Source organism: Marmota monax, unplaced genomic scaffold (assembly GCF_021218885.2).
Source record: "Marmota monax isolate L192 unplaced genomic scaffold, Marmota_monax_Labrador192_F-V1.1 WCK01_AAM20220418_F8-fsc00041, whole genome shotgun sequence".
In the NCBI taxonomy this organism is placed as follows: Eukaryota; Metazoa; Chordata; class Mammalia; order Rodentia; family Sciuridae; genus Marmota; species Marmota monax.
In genome coordinates this window covers 2,827,641-2,841,036 of record NW_026695238.1, presented here as the reverse complement: position 1 = coordinate 2,841,036, position 13,396 = coordinate 2,827,641, and the positions used below count along the sequence as shown (strand labels likewise).

The window sequence follows — 13,396 nt, the reverse complement described above, 5'->3', positions numbered from 1 at the left end:
AGGCTGCTCAGAGCCAGAGCCCCTCTTGTCAAAGACCCTTTCAGAGACCAGCCCTGTGAGAGTGAGCTGGCCAGGGCAGGGCTGTTTGGGGCGCTGCTGTATCCCAACTCCCTGCAACAGCAAGCACTCAGTACACACTGAATATTGATTCTGGTTTTTATTTCCTCCGTAGGACAGACTATAAATCACTTCCCCATTCTGTAGTGGCACTGTTTTGTCACACCCTGAATGATGAGGGTGTGCCTTGGAAAGGAGAAAGGAGAGTGTGAGGGAGTCTCACGGTGGGAGCTTTGCTTCATCCAGAGCTCCCTGCCTTCCTGAGCCCAGTCGGGTCAGCATTGTGCACCTCCAAAGACCCATTCCCAACGCTCCTGACTCCTGTGTCACCCGAGGACCCGAGGAGCCCTGAGGAGCCCTGAGGATCTCAGAACATATTTCTTCCGATGAGCCATGTTCAGCAGCAGGGGGCCTGAGCTGGCTGGGCATGTGGGGTGGAAGACCAGGCTCCATCTCTTCCCAGCCTTCTCTCCATGGACCCAGTAGCCAGCAAAGGGATTTATTTCTGGAAATGCCCTCCCTTGGGATGTTGGCTCATCCCTACATGTAGCAGTTTACATGCTTTGGTTGGAAGTAATGAAATAAATACCCCACAAAAAGTAGCTTATAAAAAAGATATTTAATAATCTCACTTTACAAGAAATTACAGGTAGATAATTCCATCATCGGTTCAGTGGTTAAAGTGCCGTTTGGGCTCAGCATTTTTTACTTTTTTAATTGAGGTAAAATGTACCATTTTAACATTTTTTTTTTCAGGTGTTGGGATAAAACCTAGGGCTTCATGCATGCTAGGCAAGCACTGTACCCATGAGCTACACTCCCAACCCCCATTTTAACCATTTTTAATGCATAGCTTAGCAGAATGAATTACTTTCACATTATGGTTCAGCTATCACTACTGTCCATCTTCGGACTTTTTCACCATCCCAAACTGAAACTCTGACCTATTAAACAATAAATCCCCTCTGTTCCCTCCCCTGGTAACCACTATTCTACTTTCTGTCTCTGTGAATTTGACTATTCCTGGTATTTCATATAAGTAGAATCAAAATATTTGTCCCTTTTTGTATCTTGCTTATTTCCCTTAGCATAACATTTTCAAGGCTTATCCACGCTGGAACATGTATGAGTCCACCATTTATTTTAATTACCAAGTGATAGTCCATGGTATGTATGTTTCACATTGTGTTGATCCATTCATTTGTTGATGAGCCTTGGGGTTATTTCCACTTTTTGACTCTTGTGAATAATGCTGCTGTGAAAATCAGTGCACAAATATCTGTTCAAGCCTCTGCTTTTGATTCTTTTGGGTACATACCTAGAAAGGGAATTTCTGGATCGTGTGGTAATTCTATGTTTAATGTTTTATGGAAAATTGCCAGGCTGCTTTCCAGAGTGGTGTGCCATCTTATATTCTCACCAGCCTTGCATGAAACTTCCAGTTCCTCTATATCCTCGCTGACACTTGCTAATTTGTCTTGTGCTTTTTTCCTTGATAATGGACATCCTAAATGGGTGCTGTGTAGTATCTCACTGCAGTTTTGACTTGTGCTTCTTAGAAGACAGTGTGTTGGGTCCAGCTGTAGGATGGATCAGCTCTAACAGTTAGCATGTAATTATGGAGAGGAGTGAAATACCAGGACAGGATTTCTAAGCCATGCTCTTCCTGTCACCACAACGGAGGGGCTACGCACTGATGTGGATACCACCACATGCAGCTTAGATATCTGTCACACTGAAGGGAAAGGTGGGACCCCCAGGATTGCAACTTAGGCAGGCAGTCTTAGAGGGTGGTGGAAGTGTTCCCTGAAGAAGAGCCAACAAAGGAAGGTTTGCCTTCCTTGGCCAAGAACTTCTTGCTGACCAGGCCATGGGTAGCCATGATCCTAAGGAGTCCGTGGCGAAACTTTTGGCCAATGAAGGCATAGATGAGGGGGTTGAGGCAGCTGTGGAGGAAACCCAAAATCTCCGTGGCATCCAGGGCCTGATCAATGTCTTTGCGGCGCTCACAGGTCTCCTCTATTAAGTGGGTCCTCATGAGGGTGTCTGCAACCAAGACCAGGTTGTAAGGCAGCCAGCAGAGCAGGAAGACCAGCACAACAGCAAAGATGACCCTCATGGCCCGGTGCTTCTGCCCCATGTGGGCCTTAAACAGGGTGCGCAGGGTGAAGCCATAGCAGAACAGCATGACCAGCAGTGGTATGACAAAGCCAAAGTTCTGGGGCAGGATCCGCAACACCATCCGCCATGTTGTTGTACTGTTACCCATGTCTTCGTAGCACACTGGGCTGAAATTGGGTGGGTAGACAGCCTTACGGAAAATTAAAATAGGCAGGGATAGAATCATAGACAGTATCCACATGCTTAAGCATACAAACTTGACCAAGTGCCGTTTCTGGATCAGTGTGCGTGTGGCGTGGACGATGGCCAGGTAGCGGTCCAAGCTGATGCAGGCCAGTAGCAGGATACCACTGTAGAAGTTGACTTCCTTCAGGAATGAGACCACCTTGCACAGGCCTGTGCCAAAAATCCAGCCCTTCACTTTGGAGGCTGCCCAGATAGGCAAGGTCAGGGCAAAGAGCAGATCGGCCATGGCCAGGTTCAGCAGGTAGACATCGGTGACAGAGCAGGTGCTCCGACTGTATAAGACGACCAGCATCACCAGGGAGTTTCCCAGCAAGCTCAGCAGGAACACCAGAATGTAGATGACAACCACAACATAATTGTTGATTTCCAGGGATTCTGTCCGGCACGGGGCAGAATCTGGTAGGATAGAGGGCAGGCCAGTGCCATAACTGTAATTACTATATAATTCATCTAAGATATCGTCCAAGTTGTAATTCTCCCAACTGAATCCTTCCATTTTGAGATAAATCTAAATCCTGCCTAGAAAGGAGATAAAAGGGTTATTGCACATAAGTCTCCCCATTCCCACAAGATTTTGCCCACCCACACAAGAAATTAAGAGAGGAAGGATTCTTTTGCATTGGCTTGCAAGTTACATGGAAATAACTTTCACTTCAAATTGGTAAATAATAGGAGAAGTAAGGCTATGAGACAAGTATATAGTACACTTTATGAAATGTTTACAGTTTCCTTTAATATTAGAGAAAAATTCTTGGCATTTTCCACAATGTTGCTATCACCCAAAACTTTGTTGAAACTTTCCTTTGCATATAGAGTCCTTTTTTGGGTCCCTCAGTGGTGAACAAGTTTGGTTATTGAGGCTGGATATTTAACATTTGTAAATGTGAGATGACCTTCAGTTCTCTCTCTCTCTCTCTTTCTCTTTTTTTGGTACCACAGATTGAATCCAGGGGGTGCTTAACCACCGAGCCACATCCTCAGTCCCCGCTTTTTAAATTTTTTTTTTTTAATTTTGAGATAGGATCTCACTAGGTTGCTTACAGCCTTGCTAAGTTGCTGAGGCTGGCTTTGAACCTGTGATCCTCCTGTCTCTTCTCCCAAGCCACTAGGATTTCAGGCGGGTGCCACTGTGCCCAGCCCCTTCAGTTCTTAATGTTCGGGAGTAAGCAGGCCAAGATCAAGGCTTTACTATAAAACTGACAGATGAATCCCTTTATTTGGCTTTCTTTAACTAATTTTATTTATTAATTCATTTTGAAAACTTAGAAATTCATCAAAATGCATGGATTCAAAGAAGCAAGATGGAAAGACCATTTGAATCACAGCAGCATGGAAGTTCAGAAGGCTTGGGCTAGAACAAACTTTAAATCAGTTAATTAGTCTTTGCATTAAGCTGGGCACAGTAATGCACACCTGTAATCCCAGCTACTCTAGAGGTTGAGGCAGGAGGATTGATTGCAAATTTGAGGCCAGCCTAACTTAGTGAACTCCTACCTTAAAATAAAATTTGAAAAGGGGCTAGGGATGTAACTCAGGGGTAGAGAACTTGCTTAGCTAAACAAAGGGATTCATCTGTCAGTTTTATAGTAAAGCCCTGGGTCTAATCCGTGGTACTGGGGAAAAAAAAGAGGTCCAGCATTTCTCTTTTGGGAGGAAGGAAGTCAGACCGGGGAGAATGTATAGCTTAAAAATATATTAAAAATGATAGGCTGGTGGTTGCCTAGTTCTCCGAGTGGATGGAGACATAACATTACTTGGAGAGCTCCAGGCAGCCATATTCTGTCCTGTAGGGGTGTGCCAGTATTGTGCTCCCAGAATAAAAGGCAGGGATGTCAGGAAATAGAGAAGACAGGTGGAGACACACTATTCCATCTGTCCTTTGGTGTGCACCTTCCTCCATCTCCGGCTCCTCTGTTCCCTGTAGAGTTAGTCTTCCTCTGTGGGCTCTGCCCGTACTATGGGGACAGCAGAGGTCTAGATTTTGGGGAAATCTTATCCCAGTTTTCCAAGAAGAGACAATCCAAAGCAAACCAGCTACCAACTTAGCTTCCTCTGAAATCACAACATAGATCACCGTCTTTCCACTTCTTTATAGCGAATTACAACCTATGGCCATAGTCAAGCTTGTAACTTACCCCCAAATGGAACCCAGTGTTAGAGAAGGATCAGGGAGTAAAAAGTTCCAGGAAGCACTTCATACTTATTAAACTGGGCATAATTTTAAAAAGATGGACAGTAAGGATGTGGAGAAATCAGAACCCTTGTACATGGCTGCTGGGAATTTAGAATGGTGTAGCTGCTTTGGAAAGCAGTTTAGCATTTGCTCAGAGAGCTAAACCATGTCGTCCAGCAATTCCCATACTAGGTATAGACCCAAAGGAACTGAAAATTTATGTTCGCCAAAAACTTGTACACAATGTATATAGCAGCATTTATCATGATTTCCCAAAGGTGGAAACAATCTAAATGTTCATCAATGGATGAATGAATAAATAAACTGAAATATATCCATACAGTGGAATATTATCCAGCCATAAGAAAGAATGGAGCACTGATACATCACACATGGATGAAGCTTCAAGACATTATTTTCGGTGAAAAGAGCCAGACACAGAAGGCTTCATACTCTATGATTCCTTGTTTGTGAAATGGCCAAAATGGGCAATTTGATAAAGACAGAAAATAGACTAGTAATTGCCAGGAGCCTGAGGGAGGGAGGATACTAATGAGTTCAGAGTTTCTTTATAAGGTGATGAAAGTATTTTGAAACGAGTAGCAATAGTGTTATAATACTAAAACCCCCTGAATTATACACTCTACATGGGTGACTTGTGCTGTGTGAATTACATCTCAAATTAAAAAAAAAAAGATTAACCAAAGAGTATCCTGTCTTACAAAGCAAATACCAATATTAAAATGATGACGATAATCAAAGTCCTAGGAAGCGTTTCTCTTTGCAGAAGGTAATCTCTGTCAAATCATATGTAGCAAAGAAGAAAGCTGAGTTAGAAAAGAAGCTGGAAAAATAATGCCTTTTTCCCCAAAGAGTGATGGAATTCCTAACCCTCATTCCCTGAGAAGGTATTATTTCCCTTGTAAGAGAGAGGGGACAGACAAATTGCCTTCAGCGCTCTAAGATCTGCACAGGGAGAGAGAAGATTCAATCAATCCGTGAACCTAAAAAAATGTCATGAGGTGGGTGGGGCCCTGTCTGGCAGGGAGGGTGGGAGGCCGTGGGAGAGGAAGGTTGTATTGCTGGCTGGGCCAGCAAGATCCGCAAGACCTGAAAGGAAATTGCTGGCTCTGAAGTACCAAGGTCAAGAGCAAGTTTCATCAGAGCTAAGCCCAAGGAAGTCATGAGGTTAAAGATGGGTCACCTCTAAGAGCAGATAAATCAAAGATGCTTTTAAAAAATATTTTTAGTTATAGTTGAACACAATATCTTTATTTTGTTTATTTATCTGTATGTGGTGCTGAGGATGGAACCCAGTGCCTCACATGTGAGAGCAAGTGCTCCACCACTGAGCCCCCAGCCCCTCAAAGATGCTTTTTAAGGAAACAAATGAACAAGAAGAGAACCACCTTTGAGAGTGAATGCAGAGCATGGCGGGTGCAGAGCGCTTTGAGGGCAAGCCTCCCCATTCATGGGCACCAGCAGTGAGAAGCGGGGCTGGGGCTGCTGCAGAGATCAGCTGACAAGAACAGGCAGCAGTGGCAGCATGTGTTGCTTGGGTAAGTCCTCCTTCTCAACCAGCTAGCGCTCAGCTGGACGGCAGGGATACGGTGAGGTCACCATCCCGGGCATCCAGGGCTGGCCTGAGGATCCCAGGGGGAGACCATGCAAGTCAGGATGGATGGTCCAAAAGTCAGAAAAGAAAACCATGACAGGCCAGTGGCCTCCAGTCCTGGGGACTGGGGAGGATGTTTGTTGCTGGTGTTTGTTTTTTCATTTACCAATCTTTAGAGGTTGGGCTGGTGGCTAAAGGGTCAGCCTCAGGGAAGGTGCAGCTGAGGTCTGCTTTGTACCTCACAGGTATGCAGTTGCCCTTGGTCATTACAAATGGCTATGATGTTTACTGGTGAGAAGACTGAGGCCGAGAGGCTCAGCAAGGGCCAGTAAGGATCTAGTTAGGATTCCAACTAGATTAAATGGCTCAACTTGCATTATTTTCAGTCTATAACACTGCTTCTTTTTTTAAAAAAAAATCACATCTCATATTTTAAACATATTTCTAAGCTAAGTAGTTTTTTTGTTTGTTTGTTTGTTTGTTTGCAGGATTGGCCCTGCACATGCCAAGCATGTGTTCTACTACTGAGCTACACCCCAAAGCCTTTATTTATAAGTTAATTTCTTGAGATGTGGCTAAGTTCTTGGGCATAGTTCACTCACACTGCCTGAATTTTGTGCATTGCCATCTTTTGCTGTTCCTTAAGCCCCCAATTAAAGAAATACCCCTTTTCAGAATGACAAACCAAACACCCTTCAACTTACTGGCTTCTACTGAGCGCCCAGTCATGTTCTCTGTGACCCAGTGGGAGCTCCCCTGCTGGAACCGAAACAGCAGCCCCTTGGTGACTCCCACCAGGTAGTTCAGAAGATCCAAGGGTGGGATGACCTCCCATGAGCTACACACAAACGCAACAGCACAGGGGAATTGACAAGATCCCGAATGCTTAAGGGAAATTTTTTTTAAACAATGACAAAAGATGCAGGCATTTTCCTACAATCCCAGCATTCCTTCTCTATAAATATAGTCCACAAATGCTGGCTTCAGTGTCCAGCCCAGGCTCAGACCCCGTCCTAGAAGAGCAGGGAAGGCTGCTGGTTCTGGAAGGCTCTAGGGCCAGGGAAGGAGGTGGGTTGGAAGTGGCCCTGAGTGGTTGTTGAAGAGGGTTGTAAGAAGCAGGCAGAAGTTCTCCCTTTGGGGACAGGGAAGCCTAAAGCAAGAGAAAAAGGAGGCTGAGGGAGAAGGGGGAGGGGGAGATGCCCCAGAGTGTGGGGTCAGAGAGGAGAGACATGGGAGGGTAGGTATTCCAAGACTTACCGGGCTGCTGGACTTTCCACCTGTGGGACACCTCCAGGAGGACAGCTGTGACCTATGAGAAGGAGGTGGTGGTGAGGACGCACCGGAGGAAGTGAGTGGTGGATGGGATTGCTCAAGTCAGGGGCGGAGCTCCCGAGGGTGCGGGATGCTTTAATGTCTTTGAATAATAAATTTCCGGATTAGCTCTTGGATATGTTGTTGATTGATGGCCTCATGGAATTCATACTGGGGGGGGGGGAGCTGTGGGTCTCTGTGCCTGTCTTGCTATTTCACAGAGGAGATGAGTGAGTCCCAGACAGGGGGAGGGTTTGCCTAGGACCACTCTGCTCTCTCTCTCTCCTTTGCCATGATATTGGCCGCTCCTGGCTCTTTCCCATCTCCAGAGAACTCAGCAGAGATAGAACCTGGGCTTTTGGCGAGTCTGGTAGCTTTTCTCCCTGGACCTAAGCCTTCTTGTTTTCTGTCTCCTCCAGAATCAAAACCTCACGGACTTCTCCATGCCATGACCTTTAAAGAATCCTCAACCCCAAGGAAAGGGTGGTTCCTACCTCTCTTATCTTTGGCCCCCCTCCCAACCATCTGCTCTGACCACAAGCCCAACTTTTGGGGTTTCTGTTCTTTATTGTCTTATGCACTAGACAATGAGTTTGAGGGTCCCAAATCTGTATCGGTACCCATCCTGCCCTTTGAGCCAACACCCTCTAATTTGGAAAGACAACCTTTTGATAAAAGTGAAAGTGTCACCCAAGTTCAAACACATTTTTGAAAAATATTGAGTGCCACTGAGAATACATTTTGTTCCACTTGCTACTAAATACAACATTCATTTCCTGCTCCCTCCCATCTCCCCCACCCCAGTGAACAAGGTCTCAAGTCCCCCACCTCCTCTTACCCTGTCCTCTTGCTTCTTGGGCCTGGAGAGTACTCATAGCCCCTAACCGACTCATTTAGGTGACCTATCCCAAGGAAAGGACCCTTGGGTCCAATGTTCACCAAACAGTCCTCAGTATTTGTCACCTCTCCCTTTCCCAAGTTAGTGAAAACGCAATGCCACTTGGCCATTTGATGCTAAAACCAGACAGAGGCTTGTTACACATGAAGAGAGGCAGACGAGAGTTGCTTAGCCAGGTGAGCAACTCTGGGCAAGTTACCTTCCTTGTCTGAATCTCAATTTCCTCATATGTGAAGTGGGCCAATAGTAGAATCCAACCAATTGGGCCGTGAAGAAGATGGCATGAGGGATGACCCACAAAGCATTTGGGACACACACAGAGCACACTGTTAGATTTTCTTGTTAAGATGATTATTATTGAACTAGTTTATTAATGGATGACATGATGCCTCTTCTACTCCATCCCCAGTCCAGGGAGAGCAGCAAACCTGCTTTGAAGACTGACACCCATGTACATCTGAATTTGCATCTGTCTACAACTATGGTCAATTAGCATAATCTTGAGTGCCTACTGGGTTCTAGCTTCAAGGGCAAAGTGCTTTTCAGAATTGTATCTTTTAATCTTCATTACAACCCCATGAAGTCAGCACTTTTGGCACTTTCTGAATGTGGAAACTAAGACTCTTAAGAGCTTAAGACTTTACTTAGAATGAGGTGGCTGAACAGGGTTTTAAGCAGTTTTTAAAACTTTTTTTTTTTAATCTGCTCTCAAGTCCTGTGTTCTGTCTGATGTAACAGGAGCTGGATCCTGGCCTCAGCTGGATTAGGTACTTCTCTGGCCCAGACAACCAAATACTATGGTGCCAAAAGGGGTCCAGACCAGGTGTGGTGGCATATGCCTGTAATCCCAGTGGCTTCGGAAGCTGAGACAGGAGGATCGCAAGTTCCAAGCCAGCCTTAGCAAAAGCGAGGTGCTCAGCAACTCAGTGAGACCCTGTCTCTAAATCAGATACAAAACAGGGTTGGGGATGTGGCTCAGTGGTTGAGTGCCCCTGAGTTCAATTCCTGGTACCAAAAAAAAAAAGGGGGGTGCCAGACTGGACATTTCCCAGGTGGCCCACTTCTTGATGTCTCTTAGGTTGGTTTCATTGTCATGGATCCCATCACATGAGTATGCATGAGGGAATGTTTTTTTAAAAAAAGCTTCTGTCCTGCTTCTGCTGTTAATGGTCAGGGTTAGCTTGGACAGGTCACTTCTTTCTGGGCCTTGGGTGATCCTTTGAAAGATGAGAAGGTTGTTCCAGTTATACCCTATCCAGGATGGTGGTTATAGTCACATGTAGCTATTTCATGTTAACTAATTAAAATAAAATAGAAAAATTCAGTTCCTTGATTATACTAGATGCACTTCAAGTGCTCAGTAGCCACATGAGACTTGTAGCTATCATATTGGACAGGGCAGATGGAAACACGTTCATTTTGCGCAAAGTTCTGGCACCGTCTAGGCAAAGACTCAATGATTTGAACTCTAAAGTCCTGCAATTCTTCACCCCAGTTCTTAACAACCTCAGGGAAGGGCTGAAGTTTCCAGGTCCCTTCTGTCAGAAATATGTCCCTAGCAGCCCTGAGACCAGACAGCTCACCTACCTGCAGCTGTTCCACGCAGCTGTTGTAGTTGAAGTGGCCCCTGATACCCTTGCTGTGACTCAAGGCTTGGTAGCAGGCAGGGCTGTTGGACAGGAAGAAAGTGGAGCAGGCTTCATGGGAGACTTCTGACCTGGCTGCCCAGAAGGACGCGCAGAGGCTCACCAGGAGGGATGTCCCACAGAGGAGTGGCGAGGTGTCCCAGGACTCTGACACCAGGCGAAGGTCCCACCTGGTGATTCTGAGATGAGCTCTGGGAATTTCCACTCCTTCCTGTCTAATGGCTCCCGGAGAGCCTGCCAGCCTGAAGGTGGAGGTCTGCCTCTCGGACTGCTGAGTCCGCACCTCCTTTTCAACAGGGAAGATGCAGGCGCGCTTCCCCGCAGCTGCCAGCCTGAACTTGCATGAACAGCTTCTTCCTTTCTTAGAGGGTCAGCACAAAGTGTTCCTTCTGCTGTTTCTTGACAACCCTTCCCCTAGCTGGGGGATCCATTGCCTCACCCATTCTCTGAGGATCCTGGCTTCTGTCCCCTTTGTCCCTCAAGGACTCCTTCCCTTCTGCTCTGAGCTTGCTTATGTCTTTCTCAATTTCTCACCTTTCTCCATCCTGGGAGCCCTTGACCTTCTATTCCGCTGTATTCTCCTTTTCATGGGCAAATTTAGTGCAAAAAATAGCGGTTGCTGCCTTGGCTTCCTCACCTCCTGTTTCCTCCTCAATGAATCCTGCAGCAGGCTTCCTTCCTATCACTCCACTGAAACAGCTTTTCCTAAGGTTGCCAGCCGCAGCTGGGCTGCTGAACCCAGTAAACCTTTTCTTAAATTGAACTGCTTTAGTATTATAAAAATAAAGCAATGCATATTATAAAAAATACAAGCAATAGAAAAAGCATAGAAAGTCAAACTTGAAAGTCTCCCTTCCGATCCTTTCCCTTTCTCTGTTCACCCATATCTTTCACCAAGGAAATGACCCTCTATAGCTTCTTGTAGAACTTTCCAGATTTTCCTTCATACAAACACAAACATATATTTTCCTTCCTTCTTTCTTTAATAAATGAAGATATTTTTTATTAATTCGATTGCTCTATACTTAACAATGCCTCATGGATCTGTTCTACATCAGTATATATAGATCCATCTTTTTTTTAAATACTTATTTTTTTGTAGTTGTAGTTGGACACAAAAATGTTATTTATTTATTTATTTATTTTTATGAGGTGCTGAGGATCGAACCCAGGGCCTTGCGCGTGACAGGCGAGTGCTCTACTTGTGATCCATAACCCCAGCCCCTATAGATCCATCTTATTCTTTTCAATGACTACACAATAGCCAGAGTAGGCATCATTTATTTGATAATTGCCTTATAGATGAGTATTTAGGTTCTTACCATGAACATCCTTTGGGAACTTGTATGAGTATTTCTGCAGCTCAGGTATAATTTTGGTGGGTGATACTTGTGTACATTTAAATTTTGATAAATACTACTAAATTGACTTTCAAAAACATGGTGCCAATTTACTGTCCCATCATCAGTTTATCAAAGGGCCTGTAATCTGTATATTCACTCTGAGCATGGTACACAGTCAATGGTTTTCCCAATTAGATAACAGGAAATGATGTATCACTTTTAAAATTTTTTTTTGATTGCTGGTGAGGTTGAGGTTTGTATTTTTCTCTTTCGAGCTACTAATTCTTTTCTGTTTTCCCTTTGTGTAGGATTGTCCCACTTACCATTGATTTGCAGGAGCTTTTTATATATTATGGGAGTATTACATTTTGAATGTTTGTTGATTATGTTAAATATTTTCTCTCAGCCTCCTGTACACTTTTTTTTTTTTTCCTGGTACTGGGAATTGAATCCAGGACCTCACACATACTAGTCAACACACTAGTTCTGAGGGACACCCCCAGGCTCTATAGTATGCTTTTAAACACTACAGTGAAAAACTGACTGTGTGGGTCTTACCTTGATCTCTGTGTCACTGAATTTATTTCCCATAAATTTCTCTTGGTTCATTTGTTGCTTTATATCTCAATTCATCCTCAAATATGGGTGTTCCCCAGTCTTCTACCCTGGGCCTTTCTCCTCTCCCGAGGGTAAGTCCGCCTGCCTCCCAAGCTTCAGCTAGTGCCTTAGGGGCCGGTGTCTCCTGTTCCCATTGGTTCCTACTAGCAAGGCATTCCTCTCCTCAGTGTTGCTCTTGTCTGTCTCCTCCTCACTATCCCATGACATTAGAGAACACTCAATGTACAATAGTGGCATATATACACAATGGAATTTTACTCTGCATTAAAAAAGAACAAAATCATGGCATTTGCAGGTAAATGGATGGCATTGGAGAAGATAATGCTAAGTGAAGTCAGCCAATCCCCCAAAAACAAATGCTGATGTTTTCTCTGATATAAGGAGATTGACTCATAGTGGGGTGGGGGGGGGAGCATGGGAGGATTAGATGAATTCTAGATAGGGCAGAGGGGTGGGAGGGAAAGGGAGGGGGCAGGGGATTAGCAAGGATGGTGGAATGTGATGGACATCATTATCCAAAGTACATGTATGAGGACTTGAATTGGGTGTCAACGTACTTTGTATATAAACAGAGATATGAAAAATTGTGATATATATGTGTATTAAGAATTGTAATGCAAAAAACACAAAGTACATGTATAAAGGCTTAAATTGGCCTTTGAACATACTTTATATACATACTTTGAACATACTTTATATACAGAGATATGAAAAATTGTGCCCTATATGTGTAATAAGAATTGTAATGCATTCCACCGCTGTCATGTATTAAAAAAATAAAATCAATAAAAAATTAAAAAAAACATTCATGCAATGCTCATGGGCTCTGGAGCTGGGTTGGCTGAGTTAGAAGCTGCTTCCTAGTTGTGAACCTTGGGCGGGAGTTCTAATCTCACTGCATCTCTGTTTCATCATCTGTAAAATAGGCATAATGAGAAGACACACTGCATAGGGTTGTTATGGGGATTGATTGAGAGCACGAAGTCATCTCCGCCTCACGCCTTTCCCTCTTCAATTCACCCTCCACTCTGCTCACAGAATGACCTTTCCACAATGTGAATTTGATCACCTTCTTTTCCTTGTAAAACCCTTCAAGGATCCTTGTTGCCCTTGGGTACAGCTCTGAGCTGGGCACACTGTGTCCCTGCAGCTGATCCTTATTACTTCTGCAGCCCCATTACCTCAGAACGTGCCCCAGAACCCTTAATGCTAGTCACTGGGAGTCGCTTGCTGTCAGTTCCCCGGGGGCTGTTCTCTTTCTCTTGGGATCTTGGCCTGCTTTCCCTGTCCTTGGAATGCTCTTCCTCAGCCATTTCGTCTGGCTGACTAACTCTCCATTTTCTTTCTGCTTTCAACCAGGTGTTTTTT

The 13,396-nt window shown here is 44.6% G+C and overlaps 1 protein-coding gene across 1 annotated transcript; it reads right to left on the bottom strand.

Moving 5' to 3' along the window:
* Nucleotides 1-657: 657 nt before the first annotated feature.
* Nucleotides 658-10,295, bottom strand: Cxcr2 (C-X-C motif chemokine receptor 2). Its single transcript, XM_046440005.2, has 3 exons — nt 10,009-10,295; nt 7,470-7,521; nt 658-2,943 (listed from the first exon to the last, which is right to left on the bottom strand). Exon 3 carries the CDS (start codon nt 2,918-2,920, stop codon nt 1,841-1,843), a length of 1,080 nt encoding a protein of 359 aa, XP_046295961.1. The 5' UTR covers nt 2,921-2,943; nt 7,470-7,521; nt 10,009-10,295; the 3' UTR covers nt 658-1,840.
* Between the last annotated feature and the right edge of the window lie 3,101 nt (nt 10,296-13,396).

What these genes read in the sequence shown, in the direction of transcription:
- Cxcr2 (XM_046440005.2), bottom strand. Translation starts at nt 2,920, where the DNA reads ATGGAAGGATTCAGTTGGGAGAATTACAACTTGGACGATATCTTAGAT.